We start from the raw sequence: 19,416 nt of genomic DNA, 5'->3' as shown, positions 1-19,416 counted from the left end.
TTTGATATGTGCATAATTAGTTAATCATTTAACATATTTTCTTAGTTATTTTTGGTCAGTTATGAGAATAATTTGGACAAAAGGTACTTAAAATGCTTTGAATTGTGTTTTCAGTCCAAAAGATATGCTTGGAGGCAAAAAGGAGAAAAGGAAAGCAAGAGAAGATTAAAGGGTGTTAAGAAAGACATACTCGGCGAGTACATCGACCTTACTCGGCGAGTACACGATGAGATGCTAGAAGATATGTACGACTGTTAATCTGAAGACGGATAAGTATTGACATACTCGGCGAGTTGATTCTGCTACTCGCCGAGTACCCTCTGTTTTGAGATATCTTTATAAGACGAATCCTTATCACATGGGACAAAAACCCCTGGTGAATTTTGGAGGATTAGCTGCGACTAAAAGGTTCAGAAGGCGTTGGAAAACCCTAAGCTTCAAGAGTTGGAAGAATTCAAGTAACTAGGTTGATTCTACCACATAGACTTAGGAATTAAACATGTTTGCTTTCATATACTTTGTTTTTATGCTTGTTTCTACTGCAACTATGAGCTAAACTCGTTTTTGTTTCTGTTTGGGGAATACCAAGGAACTCCTATGGTTTAATTATTAAATTATGTTTAATTGTCTATTGGTGATTTATTAAATTAAGTTTGTTAAAGAACCTTATGTGTTAATCACTACTATCTTCTGTTAATTGGAAGGTAATTAGGTTGCATGAACATCACCTAATTGCTAACCTCATATGTCTATGTGAATGCTAAAACGTATGCTTGGAAGTAATGAATATGAAACTAAGATTAATAAGAAAATAGGAAGATTAATGTGTGAGCTTGTTGAGAAACCATCAGCAAGAGGTTAATTGAATTGATAACTTAATTGACCATTACAAATCTTATTTAATCCAAATAATTAATCTAGGGAATTAATTAGTTTAAACACTTGATCAACGCTTGAATTAGTTAATTGTCTAAGGGTTAGGAGTAATGAACATGAACCTAACTATTATACTTGGTAACCAATAGCAATTAATCTACCTTAACTTAAATAACCATAGGAGTGAATTGGTTGAACCTAAATAGAAACATCTTATCAAATTTGGTGAATAGTTGTTGCTTTAGTTAATTAGTTAAATTCAGCTTGCTTAAGTTTCTAGTCTTGCAAAACTAGAGAAAAACCATTTACTTTTATTATTTGTTTAGATAAAATTAGCTATTAGTTTAATTTCCGTTCCCTGAGTTCGATACCTTACTTATCAATCTATACCACTTAAAGACAGGTTCACTGCCTTTGTGTGCTCAAATCATTAATAAAAAGTAGGGATAAAACTAGTTGAATTTACACACATCAAATATCATAATACTAATCAATTCTCGAGGGATCACATACACTATAAGTTCCTTGTATTCATCTCATCCTTCCTTGACTCGAGTATAGATCCTCTGCTTTCAGTAGTACGGGCCCATACTACCTTCCACATCTATTCGTACTTTCCTTAAGAACTGCCTTGACTTCACCAAATCCCTTCTACTACTAATGCTTCATACGCTACTCTCATCCTAGGCTTGCCCTAGGGTAATCACCATTCCACTCTCCGCCATCAGCTGCATAAGAATTCCTTGATTTCTTCCCCTAACTAGCTCGTGAATACTGTTGTATATCACTCAGACTAGATAATTCTTTGAATGAGAGATCCTACCCTACATCGGTTGGACTCAAACAAGAGCTGCGAAATATAACTAGACCTAACCTTCTAAAATTATTTAGTCCTCACAATATGTAACTTAACATATTCTTTTACTAGTTAGTAAAAGACAACTAGATCTCCTAAAAGCACGAAGCAAGCAACATTTGAACATTGAGTACACTTAATCAAGCATATTCTAATCATGCCATCATACTGACTAATCTGTACTAACATGCAATTCATAAAGCTGATACATATATAACAGGCACATAATGCATCCTTCCTAGATCATTGGTCCTAATCTAGCATGCTGTTCTCATAAAGCTGATAAGCATATCATAACATAAACTTTTATGGGTAATTTGGGAGCACTTACTTGAGCTCAGCTGATTGCATGCACCACACCCTTTTCTGTTTTCAAAGTTCTTTTCTCTTTTCAAAGTTTATCTTATAAAAACAATTTTCTTTTTGAAACTTTTCATACCAAGTCCTCAGTTTGAGTTCAGACACACCCAAGAGTGTGCCCGAATCTCCCAAACCAAGGCTCTGATACCAACTTGAAACATCCCAAAAATACGGTCCAAAATTTCGTTTTTAAAATCATTATTAAAACCACGAATGTCATCAACATATAAACATCATAAATCATGTATCTCAAAAATAAAATAACAACTGTCAAAGTATCAAAACATGATATCAAACATCAGAGTGAAATATCTCAGGCTAGAAAACGGTGGTGTGTGCGATGTGATCATCCCGAGCCATTCCTTTTGCTACCAGAAATACCTGAAACCAAAAAGTAAAACCCGTAAGCTGAAAGCTTAGTGAGCTCCCCTAAACTACCACATACCATACAATAAACACATAATAGTATATACTAGGCCTTGCCTACTACATCGGGCCCCGCCAGACATCGGACCGAAGTCCGGCATCAGGCCCCACTCGACATCGGACTGAAGTTTGGTATACATATATCACAACAACAAATACATAACACATAAACATATAATATATAACATATAAAGCTTCCTCGGGCTTGCCCCGGCATCAGACCAAAGTCCGGAACACACAACACATCATATATAGGCTAGATTTTTACTGGGCTTGCCCCAACATCGGACCGAAGTCTGGAACATAAAAACAAGTACATGAAAGAATCACAAATACATCAAGCATACAACCTTCCTCGGGCTTTCCCCGACATCGAACCGAGGTCCGAAACATATAAGCTACATCGGGCTATCCCCGACATCGGACATAAGTTCGACATATGCTAACATACATGAACGGGCCGACAATGGTACCTTCGACTCGTTCCTACTAGAGGAAAACTCACCTCTCAAACTGGCTGGTGATATCTCAAGTGAGGAATCTACGATGGCTGCTCCAACGACTCCCCGGCTACATATACAAAACTTTAGTCAAAAACTGAAAATCTATCTAAGGGTAAAATGACCATTTTATCTCTGGTCAATGTCAATGCTCTGGTCAAATTCAACATTCTGAGTTGACCAATTCACCGAGTCAACCTTTCAACTCGTCGATCTCTTTAACTTCGGAATCCTAAAATCATGACTCAACTCGCCGAGTCGTTCCTCCGACTCGTTGAGTCCTATCGAGCTGCTCATAGTCACGACTTGGCGAATCAACTCGTCGAGTTCTACCTTAAACTGGAACAGGACAACACGACCCGACTTGTCGAGTTCCCTTTATGGACTCGATGAGTCCCTCTGTCTGTTTGGCCATCTTAACAGATTAAGCCCCTGTTCTCTAGATCCAATATCCACACTTCACTTGTTCACTGGAAATGATCTTTCTAAGGGTAAAGTTTCCAACTTTACCTGTTAATAGCCCTTCTTGAATGGTTTAGCTAAAACCCTAATTCTTTTAGGACATATATCTTGTGCAAAAAGCATTAATATCCCAAACCAAAGCATGAAAACCTAGATATAGGGCCTAGATACCAGTTAATCACGTAAAGTCTCGAGCTTGCTTCCATGCTAGGGCCTTTTAGGGCACCATATTAATACTTCAAAAAACTTGCATGGGGCTTCCATGGTCATAAATTTTGCACCTTTATGCCATGGAACGCCTCCTAGATCCCAGATCTTAAATATAAGTCACTTGGGATGTCTAAAACCCAAAGACCAAGGTTCTTGAACCAAAACCCCTCATTAAATGGAAGTAAACAGATCTAAGAAAAGAATGATCAAGTTAGAGACTTGATTACCAGAAAATGTAGCAAATGAAGTGTAGCTTCTGGATCTAATCCTTCCCTCTTGAGTCCTCTGTCTTCTTCTTCTTTCACAAGATTCAAAAGTGCACAACGATCACTCAAAATGGTTCACACACTCAAGGAGAGCTCTAGGGTTTCGTGAATTAGGTTTTGGGACAAGGAGGCTGTAAATGAGGCCAAGGGTGGGGATTAAGATGATTAAATATGGTGCAAAACCCCGAAATTAGGGTTTCACTCTGGCCGAGCTACTCATCGAGTCGGGGATCTCGACTCGTCGAGTAGATAGCTCAAACCCCGCATATACTCTGCCCTCTACTCGACAAGTTAGGGCCACCAACTTGTCGAGTCCTTTCAAAATAAATAAATGAATGAATTAAATGCGTACCAGGAACCATGCGTTACAACTCAACAGGGGATGAAGGGATCCTTTTCCAGTTAGCAACAAAACGAGAGGAGTCCTTCGCTCAAAGATACATGACGACTTATGCTTATCTAATTTATATTTTTTTGGAAACCACATGGAGACGGAAGATGAACCTTGCCAAATTGCGTTCCAGAAATTGGTATCCTCACTAACACATACAACCACATAAAACATGTTAGCCGAGACAGCTTCGAACGACTCAAGTTATGTCATCACCTTTACAATGTTGTTTTGCATGTCATTTATCGATCTTTTTGCCAACAACTTCATTGGATCAATACTGAGGTTATGAATACCCATGATAATGTTTTTCCAAATGGAATTTTATTCAAATTTGAATCTTCAAATCCATTTAACCAAAAGTGCATTATTGAGCGCACATAATGATCCTACAACAAGGCCTCTATTTTCTTTATTAGCAAGTACTTTAGGCTAAGAAATCCATCATATTTTACTTCTCTCATCTGTTCCACCCCAAAGAAATCTTTTATGGATTTTATCAAGAGAATCAATAATGCTGATAGGAACATTGGAGATTGAGAAAAAGTATAGGTGTAAGCCTCCCAAGACCGACTTCACAAGGGTGAGTCTACCCCTATAGATAAAGTGCTAGCTTTCCAAGTAGAAAGCCTAGGTTGTACTCGGTCGATTATGACCTTCCTATTCTTTATGAGATTCATATTTTCTCCAACCGGAACCCCAAGATAGGTGAAAGGAAGGAAGTTCACGTCACAACCAAGTACCCTAGCGTTACAAGTCAATTCCCTGTCAGAGACTCTAATACCAAACATCTTCGATTTATAAAAATTACCTTTCAATCCAAAGGTTGCATGGAAACAATGAAGTATTCTTGCCAAGTTTTTACGATTGCTTCTCAGCCATTCACCTATAAAGAGTGCATCATCTGCATAAAAGAGGTGTGAAAAGCAAGAGTCGCTATTTGGAATGTGAATACCATGAAATATGGAGTTTTTACTCGCTTCCTGCATGGAAATGTTGAGCCTTTCCATTGGAATGATAAAACGTTTAGGATAATGGATCACCCTTTTGAAATCCTTTGGAAAGAGGAAATTCTATATTGGGGAAACCGTTTATCAGAACCAAAGCTTGAGATGAAGTTAGCTACCCCGAGATCCGGGACCTCCATTTACATCCAAACTCCATTTGCACAATAATCAAGTCAAGGTAACCCTAGTAGACCGAGTTAAAAGCCTTTTCAAAATCGATCTTAAGTAAGAACATCTTCCTTTAACCTTCTTCGCCCTAGAACATACTTCATTGATAATAATAGGCCCGTTAAGAATATTCCTTCTTTCTATAGACGCCGATTGAGTCTCACTAATGATTGACCTGGTTACCTTCTTGATTCAAGAGCTTAAGGCTTTAGTAAGCTTGGGAATATTCCTTCTTTCTATAGACGCCGATTGAGTCTCACTAATGATTGACCTGGTTACACTAATGATAAGGCTTATTGGTCGGAAGTCATTTAAGGTCAGCATGTCATTAACTTTGGGAGCCAAAGTAATAAAGAAGGAATTGCAATCATTCCAAGCTTACTGTTGGCTTCAAAGTGATTTATTAAACCTTGTTCACCTCATATTCTCATTAATAATAGAGAAAATTATATGAATTGTCCCTATGGTTTAGGGTAATTTAAACGTTTGGTCTCTAATTTTTTTTTTTAACTCGATAGTCCCTATAGTTTGATTTTGTTGCCGTTATAATTCATATAAGAATTAAATTGATTGTATTAACCTTATTAATTTCTTTTTTTTTTTTTTTTCTTATCATTTGTTGTTAATTATAATTTAAGAAAAAATATTAGCCTACCCACAACACCACTTTAATCCTTGCCCCTTTGAAACAGGAACATTTGAAGCTTTCTTTCTTCTCATGTTAAACCCTTTAGCAGCTTTTTAATTATATAATTTTATATACATTCGCCTAATTGACAATTTGACATATAAATAAATCAAAATTATTATACCTATAATTGATTATCTTGAAAACACTTCCTTTACTATCAAGTGTTTGTGGGACAGGAGACTGCAGATGTTGGCAAGATGAGGACATAATGGTGTTATTTGGTTTAATTTCAAAAGATGTGGATCCATAAGAAATTAACAAGAACTCCATGCTTAAATTAATACACAAACTTAATACTGTATTACTTTTGTAAAATTATATGCATAAAGGTAATCTAACTTTTTCTTATCATGTTATCTTTATTTGATTAAATATGTTCGAAACTTTAAGTTCAACATTCATATTCTTAAGAAGATGACATGATCCACACAATAACTTACTTTGATTGTTTTTAAGTTTACACTTTTAATGAAATAAAAAGAACACTATATAACAATGTATTTTTTCCTTTTAGATAGGAGTATTACATTGCTTATTAGGCACATAACACTAACATCTTTTATATTTTTTTAATAAAAAAATTGTATAAATTTATAACCAACCTTGTTGTTTTTACTGTTTAAACTTTTAAAGTAACATATAAAATCGTTTTCTTCTAGAAAAAATAAAAAAAATTCATTACTTTCTCATTTAATGTGACGAACTTTTTTTTCCTTCAATTTTGGTCGACAACTTCTACCAAAGAAGGTCATCGCCACATCAATCATCAAATTTATAGGCCATGACACGTCACCGATTACTCAAAACTAGAAGTTCAAAGTTTTAAATCTTTAAATATATTTTTAAAGTTCAGTAACTAAAACTAAAAAGCCCTCATGATTAGGTAAGTTTTTTCAAGGTAATACATATGCAATTCGGAGGAAAAAAAAGACATGAATCAGATTTTTTTTTTCTTGTTAGTATATCTTATATCGATGTCACACAAAAACTTTTCAGAGGTCATCCATTCTAATACTATTTTCACTTAAAAACTCGACAGTTAATTAAACGTGCATGTGCAAGAGTAGTTTTAAGATGAATGGCCTTCAGAAAATCCTCGTGTCACACCGATATGAGATATATTGACATTTTCTGTAGCTGTAAATTTTAAACCTCACCATCGGTTCACGTAGCATAAATCACAAAGCATTAGCTATAATTTGGGTCAATCGACAGTGAAGAATTAGCAAATTAATATCATGTGATACTCGGGTGTGAATCAAAATTTTAAGGTTTCTAGAAAAGAAAGGCTAAGCGTTCATAACAAGGTCACCTCCGCATTTTAATTTTGTTGCTAAAAGCCTAAAAACCAAGGTTATAGTGATTATATTTTACTATTTTAGCCTCCCATCTCCCAGTGAATTCAAGTTAAATGATAAGAATAAAAACTTGATGATATTATTTTAATATATCTATTAGTGGGTGCATTTCTTAGACTTTGTAGTTACATACTTTATTTATATTTTTTAACATTTTATATTCTTTGAAACAAATATACATAATACATACCTACTCTAAAATCTAATTTTAAGTCCCACTAGGGTTCTAAGTCGAGGTCTTTCTTGCAACCCAAGCCATCAGAATACACCACTGACCACCCTTGGTGAACCCAAGAGCCGCGGCCCAGTACAGGGCTCCACCCATGTTTTCTCTCTGCTATACGTGCTCATCTCAATCTTTCTACAAACAACACGTGCTTCTCCATCGATTCTCCACATCACCTTACAATCCTTCGTGATCTACTTCTGATACTTAAGATGTTCTCATCTTATTTAATATATAGAAAATGGACTTTGAACTTTCAACGTTCTGTACGTCCTCGAACTTTAAATTGAAATTATAATAATCAGTTTTATAACAAAAAGATCTTATTTTGATCTTGTTTTATCTTATTTTTTACTTTAAAATGTTTATAAGACTATCCCAAATGGCTCGATAATCACTCGGTATTTGCCCACTCAACACTTGGGACACGCGCCATTGCAACATGGCAAGTTCAACAAGCCCTCTTCGCGTAGTGTGTCGAGCTCTTGCCTCTTTGATCTCTTTGACAAGCCAATCACAAAGATCTTTTTTTTTTCTTTTAAAATTTTTACAAACCACACTCTCTAAATGGCAAGAAAATTAAATTTCACTATACATCATTGATGTCTTTGTGATATTTTCCTATATAAAAAATATTAGATTTGTTTTAAAATGTAATACATTAAGAATTAATGAAAAAGAATTATTCGATGCCGCTGGAATAAACTCTTGAGTCGTTGGATATACCCCATTGCCAAATGAAGGCAGAGTTACAACAATCTAATGCAATATAAATTGAGTTCATTAAAGACTTGTTTTGGACACTTTAAAAAAGCAACTATCAAAGATAATGTTGATTTATTACTCAGTAATCTGATACATTTGTTTTTTTATTTTTTATTTAATTAAAAATTGAAATCTTTTTTGGGAATCGAATATTCTCGAGTAAAATTCCTTGTATATTTTCATCTATAAATTTAGAGTAAAATCCTCTTTGTTTTTTGTGGGACAGATTAAAGAGCGAGACTTACAGTAGAAATTTCTTCTGAAAATGGCGTTTTTCTCGAGAACGAAACGAGTTACAGACCCGCTGGATGACCGGGTCAAGGACCGGATCGTCGGCCGTGATAGGCTGGAACCGGTGTATGTAAGCAGCGGTAGCGAACACAGTGCCGACAGTGGTGGTTACGATGACGATTCATCTCCGTCTCCTTGTCTGTCTAATCTGCTTCCTTGCTTCTTACATCGAGAAGAAGAAGAAGAAGAAGGTGGTGGTGGTGGATGCTGTAATGATAAAGCCGATGATGACGGTTGTCAGTTGAACGACAAGGAAGTTGATTCCGATTCCGATTCCGATGGTGAATCTGATCGTACGGATGCAATTATTGAAATCATGCGTTCAATGTGGAGGAATCAAAATGTTGATAAGTTTAGAGTTGTGTTAATGGCTCATGTTATGAAAGGTATGGAGATTTTTCACTCTCTGAGACCTAATCAACAAATTCTCCATAGAAACATGATGTTGTTTCTTCAAAATATTGGCTACAATGCGGCGATTTGTAAGACGAAGTGGGAGAGCTGCGGCGGACTTACTGCCGGTAATTACGAGTTCATCGACGTAGTCAGATCCGATTCAGGCGCTCGCTACTACATCGATCTCAATTTCGCCGGAGAGTTCGAGATCGCTAGAGAGACAAACCAGTTCCGCCGCCTCTCACACCACCTCCCGACGGTTTTCGTCGGCAAAAGTGAAGATCTAAAACATATCGTCAAGCTGATGAGCGACGCCGCGAAGCGTTCGTTGAAAACCAGAGGATTATTCCTCCCTCCATGGAGGAAAAACCGATTCATGCAGAACAAGTGGTTCGGCCCCTACCGTCGTACGATCAACTACACTCCGATGAACATCTCGTCGGCATCTGCGGTACCGGCGATATCGACGGCTTCTCCCGTCAAATGCCGGTCGATCGGATTTAACGCCGTTAGTAACGCTTCGTTAATGCCCGCGGCCACCCGTACAAGATAAACTAAAATATTTCCTTAACTACGTAAATAACTTTTTGGTTTTGATAAAAGAGTCAATATTTTTGTATTTGAATCTGCACGTTTTTCAGGCAACTGCTAACGTTGACACGTGCCGTGTATATGATTTCTACCATTCGTAACAAGCACATGAACGGCCTAGATGTACTTGGAAATTAGAAACACGTACGCAATATTATATTATTATATATATACCCTTAGCAAAATTATAAGGAGGATTATACGTGGACCTTAATACTACATAAAATAAAAATTATTTAAATGAAAAAAATTATTAATCTAACCATTTTGCCTAGAGACTTTTCACTTTTAGTCGAAAATTAGAAATTAACAAACAGAAGTGTGTAATCGACATCAAAGAGCTTCTACATAATGTTATCATGGACTCCAAAATGTATAGTGTGCCATCGACATCAAAGGGCTTTTATATAAATGCACACTCAAATATATAGATATATCAAATGTGCATAACTTTCGATATAGAATATAAAATAAAACTTTGATACAAAAACTTCGACACACAGACAAATAGACAATACATTCGATATCATATATCTTCACAACAACCTATTTTCTATGAAATTTAACATAACGTACACATTATAATCAACCGGTAACTCGATCTTGTACTCATTATCGTAGATTTTCTTCAAAACATAAAAGGACCATCAACTCTTCGATGGAGTTTGCTAAAATACCTATTCGAAAGCCTCTCTTTCCTAAAATGTATCCACATAAGATCACCTTCATGATAAACAACTCGTCTATGATGTTTATTGGCACAATATGCATACTATTTATTATGCTTCTCAATCTAAATATGAATCTTTGGGTGAAGCTCTTTAATATGACTCGATTTCTCATCACCTTCAACATTATAAATTATTCAACAATATTTAAAGGCGTTAAGTCAATTGGGGTGATTAGATTTCTACCGTACACAATCTCAAATAAGTCAATTGGGGTGATTAGATTTCTACCGTACACAATCTCAAATGAGCTTATGCCCGTAGTTTGGTTAGTTGATCAATTATAAGCAAATCCTCCCTGTGGAAGAGTGATATCCCACTATTTTGGACCGTCACCAATGAATAACTTTACTAAACTATAAATTGCAACATCAAATTAACCATCAATTTATGGATGGTGAGAACTACTGAACTGCAATTTCGACCCCAATCGCGTCTACAAAATACGCTAAAAGTGGCTAGCACCCCGTTTCGCTATATATTCAAATTATAAATACATTTCATTTTAGCCAATGTTTTCCATACAGAAGTTGTAGTAGACAAAAATACAAATCTGTGAGTATAAAGAACGCCAAAAAATGACGGCATATGAGTTGGTTATAAGTTTTCGAAGTTTCGCGTTACAACATATTTCGCTAGTATTTTTTGTAAAATATGAAATGAAAATAGATTACTTGTTAGCCAAAGTAATGTAAATGAGATTTGATCTCTACATAACTACGAAACCATATATATAAAGAACGTTGAGAACAAAAATCATATGGAGTAGTTATGAATTTTGCAAGATCATTTACGATATAATCTTTGCAAAATACAAAGATAAGATAGACTGCAAATTAGATATTATGATACAAAGGAATGTTATAGTACACAAAATTGTGAAACCGTAGATATCAAGAATGTCGAAAACAGAGCTCGTATGAGAAGGTTACGATTTATCGAAGACTGCGAGAATTTACCGACGACGGCTGACATGTGTAACGCTCGTGTTTCTGGGCTAAACATTAATGATGATGTAATAGTCTAGGTCAACGATTGTAACTCGTTTTGAAGTAATAAAGATGAATTATTTGATTATTTTGTGAAATTGTGTGTTTTATACTTAATTATGATGATAAAATACATTAAGAATTAAAATAAGCGTCAAAAATAAAATGTTAGATAAACTCGTTATCTATGAAGAAAGTTGTAGTGGTCGTAACAAGGATTCCGGAGATATAAAGAGCGCCGAAATTCGAGTTATTACGAAGAAGTTATGACATGTCGAAGTTTCGCGACAAAACCGGTACGACGATGTGTGACGTAAAAAGTGAATTTACGATAAAGTGCTTTTTAACCTTAGCGATCTAAATGAGAGTCGTAACATACATTAAACCAAGAACGCGCGTAAAAGAAATGTCCAAATCTGACTTCGTGCGAGTAAGTTATGAATGTTCTAAAATTTGGCATAGTAATGTACAGCCCATAATTCGAATTATAAATCGATCGTTTTTTAGCCAACACAACCTAAAGGAGAATCGAAGATATCGTCAATAGTAGTTCAAAAGCAAAAAGACAGACGAAAACGGACGTCGAATGAAGAAGTTATGACTTTTTAACGGACTTTTCCTGTCCCGGCCTTTTAAAAATATAACTTTAAAAATAAATTCAAAATTAGTCGACGGAGTCTGAACAAAAGTTATAGATAACGGTCTTACCTACGTGTGGATATAAAGAGCGTTGAAAACGAAGCTCGTATGCGAACGTTATGTTTGAAGTTCAAGGCACACATTTCGAAGCTTATCTGAAGGGAACGCCTCGCGTGCGAGGGTAGGCTAAGCGTACTGAAGTATGCCCTACATACGAAGCACTTGCGCCCCACGGTCTCACATTGCTCGGTCCAGAAGTGGCCACGTTACTACTTCTCATGGTTGACAAGTCTGAGCCTCGCAGACTGCGCCTCGCTCCTCCCCGTCGCGTACGAAGGTACTCCCTGCGTACCGAGGTATGCCCTCCATACCGAGGTTACGCCCTACATAGCCAACAGCCTCTTGGACTATAAAAGGGTTGTGAGGGCAACTCATTTCCTTTACAGATTTCACACTTCTTTCACTCTCTACTCTCTCTCTCTCTCTCTAGACACTCTAAACCACCCCCGAAGCATAGGGAACCTCCCTAGCACTAGAAGAAAGCCATGGAGCACCTGAAGTCTCCGAGAACAAAAGTTTTTTGGTTTGAAACTCTGCCCCCGCGGAGCCCGGTTTTTAAGAAAATCTCCTTGTTTCATCAAAGAAGATTGTTTTATGAAACAAAGTGTTGTCCGAATCACCACCTTATCAAGTGAGTGTATAGTCACTTTCATCTTTCACATAGATATGAAGTATTTTATATAAATTACGTGCTATGCTTATATATATTGTTTGTTTATTTGAGATCTATGTTGTATGAAAGTTTTAAACTTCGTTTTTCAGATCTGAACTGTATATGTATTTTAAATCTACAAAAATGTTGGGTAAAACATGGGTAGATGAAATAGTTGATGTGTGATGAAATCAAATGATGAGATGCCTTGACGTTGACGATGTTCCAGTCATCTAGCAGAGTATAGATGACAACCACATATTTTCCTAGACAGTCTAGTGGAACGTTAGCAGTCCCGCAACCTGTAGGTATTTGTGAACGATATGTTCGCCATTGTACTCTATCCCCCTCATGGTTGCCTTACAGACATTTATGGATGAGGAATCCCCTCATCAGTAGTGTCTACCCCGATGATGATCCTTAAGCTAGGTCCCTTTTATTAGATGCTTTAGGGATGTAAAGTGAAGACAACGGGAATAGGTAATCGGGTTTGTTTGGTTTGATGAAATTAATAAACTTATTTATTGTGGGTTGAAAACCCTAAATGCTCACCATGCTCCCTAGCCTAACCCACTCAGTTTCTTGTATTACAGGTAGTGACAAGAGCATAGTTGGATGATCTGATAAGAGATTATGGATTTATAGGCCAGTGGAAAATATATAGAATGTTGTAAAGGCCTATATTATATTCAAGGCCAATTTTGTCTTATGGCTTATGATGTTTTGTTTATATTTATCATCTGTATTGATGTTGTCATCCCAAGTTTGTAATATAATGAAAATACAGTTCTTTAAGAAATGCGTTGATAAATTTCATATTTTGTTTTGGGAACAAATTCCGCAACACTTTTCTTTGAAATATTACTCTGATTTTATTATAAAAGCATAAACGAAATCAGTGTTTTCTGGCCGTGAAATTGGGGATATCACAGTTTGTATCAGAGCATTAGTTTAAGCGAACTAAGAATTTGTAGGATTTCTAGACTTAAACTTAGAATGCTAAGTGATAATCGTGAGATGAGTGTCTACCATATTTTAGACACGAGCACTAGTTTATTTTAGGAAAGATTCCTAAAATGCTTTTATGTGCTTGCTATATGTTTTTTGTATATGCTATTATTTGTTCGGATCTATGGTCTGTTGCCGACCGGATCTGGAAATCTTATGTGTTACGGATTCTAAGAGTACGACTACGATATTAGAACTAGCATGTAACGTTCTGGAGTGATAAGGAGGATCTAAATATCTGTCGTAAATAAAGATCTAAATTCACCTACATTAGTGTATAGATCAAAATGACAAGAACCTGAAGCGGAGCTGGAAACACGAATGAAAATAGGAGTCAGCGACCTCAACCCCAAGTGATTAAGAAGGTGCCGATAGTAGAATCCGCACCAGAGCCAATCACTATAGCCGAAGTACAAGCCATGATTCGGGCAATGATGGTTGAACAAAAGAAAGAGATAAGACAATTATTGTTGAATAACAGGGATGAACTGAAACATCCCAAAAATAAGGTCTAAAAATTTCGTTTTAAATCATTAATAAAAACCATAATTATCAACCATTTCATTCATAAACAAAAATCGTTATATCAAATCAGAGTCTTATCTCAAAATATGATCTTTTTATATGAGTAAACATCCCATGCTATAATTTATTGGCGTGTGCCATGTAGTCATCCCAAGCTCCTCCCTCTGCTACCGGAAGTACCTGAAACCAAAACTGAAAACTATAAGCACGAAGCTTAGTGAGTTCCCCAATCTACCACATACCATACACATAATCACATACTGCAAACATTGGGCCTAGCCCGCTACATTGGGCCACGCTTGGCATCGAACGAATCCGACATCAGGCCCGCTCGGTATATAGATGTGTTTCTACTAGGCCCCGCCTACTATACACATACAAACAATAACATATAATCATGCTAATACACAACAAACAATCGTTATACTATAACTGCTACTCATAAGGCCCCGCCTATATTGGGGTCCGCCCTTACTCTGCTACTAATGAGATATGGAACCCCGTCCACACTCAGCTAGTGATGAGATACGGACCCTCGCCCACACTCATCCCCCTACCAGGCACATACAAGAGTATCAGAAAGACAACAAATATAACTAGACATACACTACTGCCTCGGTTACCACCCGACATCGAACCGTAGTTCGGAAACATACCTATAATCCTTCCTTCGGCCTCGCCCATCATCGGATCTAAATCCGGTATACATTAACATACACAAACAGGCCGACATTGGTGCCTTAGACCCGTTCCTATTGGAGAGAACTCACCTCATAAGCTGACTGTAGAATCCTGCGAATAACCCCTTACTGCTAGCTGGCAGATCCTCGAACTGCTGATCACTGGACTCTCGAGCTATCAATTGCCAAAATGACACTTAGACCAAAATACCCTCCAATAGTCAAACTAAGTCAACCCTGGTCAAAGTCAAAATCAACGGTCAAAGTCAATGCTCCGAGTTGACTTAACTCACTGAGTCGCTCCCTCAACTCGTCGAGTGCTAAAACTCTAAACACTGAAATCGCGAACCAAATCATCGAGTCAACCCCTGACTCGCCGAGTTCCCTGGTTACTCTGGGTCATGATTTATCAAATTTACTTATCGAGTCGGTCCTCATATTCGCCGAGTCCTCACATGAAGATAAATGGGACAGCTCACGTAGAATCATTGAGTCCCTCCCTGGACTCTCCGAGTCCCTCAGTCTTTTGGGCTATCTTAATGGATTAAGCCACTATTCTACAGATCCAAGCTCCATACTTCAAAGATACACTGGAAATGACCTTGGGAGGGAAAAGTTTCCAACTTTACCCATTAACATCCTCACTTAATGGGTTTCCATGCAAACCCTAACTCTTAAGGACTTGGATCTTGATCCACAAGCCACCCAACCCGAAACTAATGCATCCAAACACAGATCTAGACCCAACCTCCTCATAACCATGCAAAGCTCCTGCCTTTTTTCCTCCATACATGGCCTTGTGAGCTAAAAAGGCCAAAAGAACACTTCTTATGCTTGCATGGGGATTCCTATGGCATAAAGCTTGTACCTTTATGCCATAACAACCCTTAATAGTTATAGATCTAAAAGCATAAGCCCTTAGGACGTCCATTCCTCACATGCTAGGGTTCTTGGACCAAAAACTCCCAAAAGTGACAAAGAAGTGATCTAAGTGCATAATGATCAAATTTGAAGCTTTCTTATCATAAAATGGAGAAGGATGAAAGAGGTTTCTGGATCTACTAGTCTCTTCTTGTATGCCCAAGGCTTCACCATCTTCTTCATGCTCTAAAGCACACAAGAATGCTCAATAATGACTCACAAACTCATGGAAGGCACTAGGGTTTTGTTCTGGACTTGAGAGAGCATTAAGGAGGTTGAGGGAGTGTTATAATTTTCTTTAAATAGGGTACAATACCCGAACTTAGGGTTTCCCAAACCCTGACCAACTCATTGAGTTGGTCCCCCGACTCACCGAGTCGGTCACTTAACTCGCGACTCAGAAACCGCTCCGACTCACGGGGTTCTTCCATGGACTCGACGAGTTGACTTCATCATTTAGGGCTTTTCCTTCCTTTATTACTCTTCAAGATTCTAGGTGTTACAATTCTCCCCCACTTAAACTAGACTTCGTCCTTGAAGTCCGCTATGTTCAACCACCCCGCAACTTCTCACAGCCTTCCAATACGATGCATACTTTGCTAGCTTAGTCCAATCCTCGGAGGACCACTTCCATTGTCCTTCCATCTGATCCTTTCGCAAAAGTAAATCCTTGGAGGTAAAACCTCGAGAACACTCTGACCACTAAGGAACTAACAATCCTAGGTACATCACTCTCACCCCACGGACAATCCTTCTGGTACTCCCCGAGTACTTACACCTGACATTTAAGGGTTCACCCGTTTACCCTGTGCGGTCCACGACCTCCCCACGACAACTGCACCGAAGTAACAATCTTTCTATCTCCGCAAAGAATAAATCATCTACCATAATTCCAATCCAGGACACTCCCCGTGCCGGTCATCCCATCGTTACCCACTGCTTGATGCCACTTACTATGTTACAGTCCTGAACACCCAACCCAGCGGGTGGACCAGATAATCCTTCGAGTAAAAGACTCATCCTTACAACGTTTAGACTCAAACAAGAGCTTCTCAGCAGAGTCAAATCACATACTCTGAGATTATTTAATCTTGTTGTGGGTGGATTAGCACCTCTCGGTCAACTATCTACTCCATGCATGCTTTCTTTTTATCAATGTCTCTGCCTGAAAATTCTGTTGTCTCTTATCCGCTTTTCGGATGAACCGGGACCACCTTAGTCCCAATTGATCTATCAATCTCTGGGCTACCGGACTCTCACCGATTACTGAACCCAAGCACAAACTCTAAGTCACTCCCAGTGACATCCGAAGAAAACTTCATCTATTTCAAACTTCTCTATCTACCTTGCGATTCTGGCTCTATAAACCCTGGGATCCTAGATTCCCTACCTTGACCCTATGGTCTCTACCAGGTCCCACCTATGCTGCTGTAAGTACACGAGCCTCACCCACGGGTCTCACCCAACTAGATTTCGGAGCGGCCTCTCCTACAAGTCTCACCTATCTAGGGCTATACAGGCCCACTCTTCCCCGATTCTCAACTTACTATCTTTTACTAATCCTGATCTTGCTCGCTCGGTGACACGGGCCTCGCCCACACCCTGCTGACTAGGAGATACATGCCTCGCCCACACTCCACTGACTAGGAGATATGAGCCTTCGCCTACACTCCTCTAATTGGCTGCTAACAATGTTACGACTCACCCGCAGTCCTACAACACTTCCTGCACTTCCCCACTATTAGCGAATGTGACATCCCCATTTTCACGGCCAGAAAAGACCGATTTTGTTTATGCTTTATAAAAATCAGAGTACTTCATTTTATAAAAATGTTGCGGAATTTGTTCCCAGAAAAACATGGTAAATACGTTATTAAAACATTTTCGAAGAAACGTATTTATTTCATTTTAAAACGTTGGGACGTCATCGTTAATACAGAAACATAAGCATAAACAGAACTTACAATTATTTACACTAGTGATCTACATCTCTTTAAATCTCTTAGTGTAATGTCACTTCATATCAACACCTGTGATATAAATAAACTGAGTGGGTCAGGTTGGGAAACCTGGTGAGTACATAGGGTTTTCAACCCACAATAATATAATTATTATGTTTAAACAATCAAACAATCAACCCAATTACCCATCCCCATTATCTTCTTTATTCTTAAGGATCTACCCTAAGAATCAGCTATTTCTCATTCATTCACTCCTAAGGATCATCCTAAGGAAACAACATGAAGTCCATTGTTGCCAATGACACATTGGTCAAGCACAGCTGCTAATATTGTCACTTAGGCTCAGCTGACAGAATTAGGACATTTTCTATGAGGCGCTTCTGCCGGTATTGACCTTTAAACACTACTGTCATGGTCATAAGGCTCCCTATTAGGCGCAGCTGCCGATACTATCCTTAGAGCGCAGCTTCTAGGACGTTTACCGTAGATCTAAATCATCTACGGGTTGTGGCGCAGCTGCCAGTGCTCATCTATAGGGTACTAGGTCCACTGCTGCCAATGTATACCTATAGGGCACTAGGTCTGTACTACTAATGTTCCTCTATTTCAGCTTTTATCCATCATCATTCATCTACCCATGTTTTACCCAACATATTTTGTAGATATAAAATACTTTATACAGTTTACATCATTTAAAACATGTATAAAAATCTTTCACCAGCATAGACAACAAGTATTCAGACAATATGCACACATAACACGTAATATATATTAAAATACTTCATATCTATGTGTAAGATGAAAGAGACCATGCACTCACAACACGTAAATTATATAATAAATACTTCATATCTATGTGTAAGATGAAAGGGACCATGCACTCACCTGATTAGGTGGTGATTCCGAACTCAGACAACACTTCGTTATCTCAAAACAATTTTCCTCGACAAAACCTAGTATCAATACCACTAGGGTTTAGTTTTTAACGTTAACCACGACTAATTAATAGTCTAGATATTATTACTATTATATAAGCATTAAATAACACTCAATATAACTCATAATAATAGCCCAAATAATTATTTTAAGGTCCTAATAATGTTACTATAATTAAATAAAATCTATATTAAATATAGTATAGGCGTAGCTCACTTACAGCGAGTTTTTATTAAAAACCGGGCTTCGCTGGAGCAGCGTTTCCAAGCCGAAAGCTTTTCTTCTCGGAGCCGTCGGGCACTCTGGGGCTTTCTTCTCGTGCTAGGGAGGTTCCGTAGACTTGGGAGGGGTTTAGGGAGGCTAGATAGAAGTTAGAGAGAGAAAGAGAGGCTTATGGTGTGAAGAAAATATGAGGAGTTCACCCTTGTATTTATAGGAGTTTTATAGTAAAGTAGTCTCTAAGCTTCGTCCGTAACT

General features: G+C 37.7%; 1 protein-coding gene across 1 annotated transcript; it reads left to right on the top strand.

Annotated features, from left to right (window-relative positions):
* Nucleotides 1–8,721: 8,721 nt before the first annotated feature.
* LOC145048451 (uncharacterized) lies at nucleotides 8,722–10,005 on the top strand. Its single transcript, XM_078996932.1, has one exon. The coding sequence runs from the start codon at nucleotides 8,828–8,830 to the stop codon at nucleotides 9,800–9,802; it is 975 nt and encodes a 324-aa protein (XP_078853058.1). The 5' UTR covers nucleotides 8,722–8,827; the 3' UTR covers nucleotides 9,803–10,005.
* Nucleotides 10,006–19,416: the final 9,411 nt, after the last annotated feature.

The sequence above is a fragment of the Lactuca saligna genome, chromosome 5, assembly GCF_052625555.1.
Source record: "Lactuca saligna cultivar CGN05327 chromosome 5, ASM5262555v1, whole genome shotgun sequence".
Lineage (NCBI taxonomy): Eukaryota > Viridiplantae > Streptophyta > Magnoliopsida > Asterales > Asteraceae > Lactuca > Lactuca saligna.
Note: the sequence above shows the minus strand (reverse complement) of the source record. Positions and strands in the feature narration are given on the sequence as shown.

What these genes read in the sequence shown, in the direction of transcription:
- LOC145048451 (XM_078996932.1), top strand. Translation starts at nt 8,828, where the DNA reads ATGGCGTTTTTCTCGAGAACGAAACGAGTTACAGACCCGCTGGATGAC.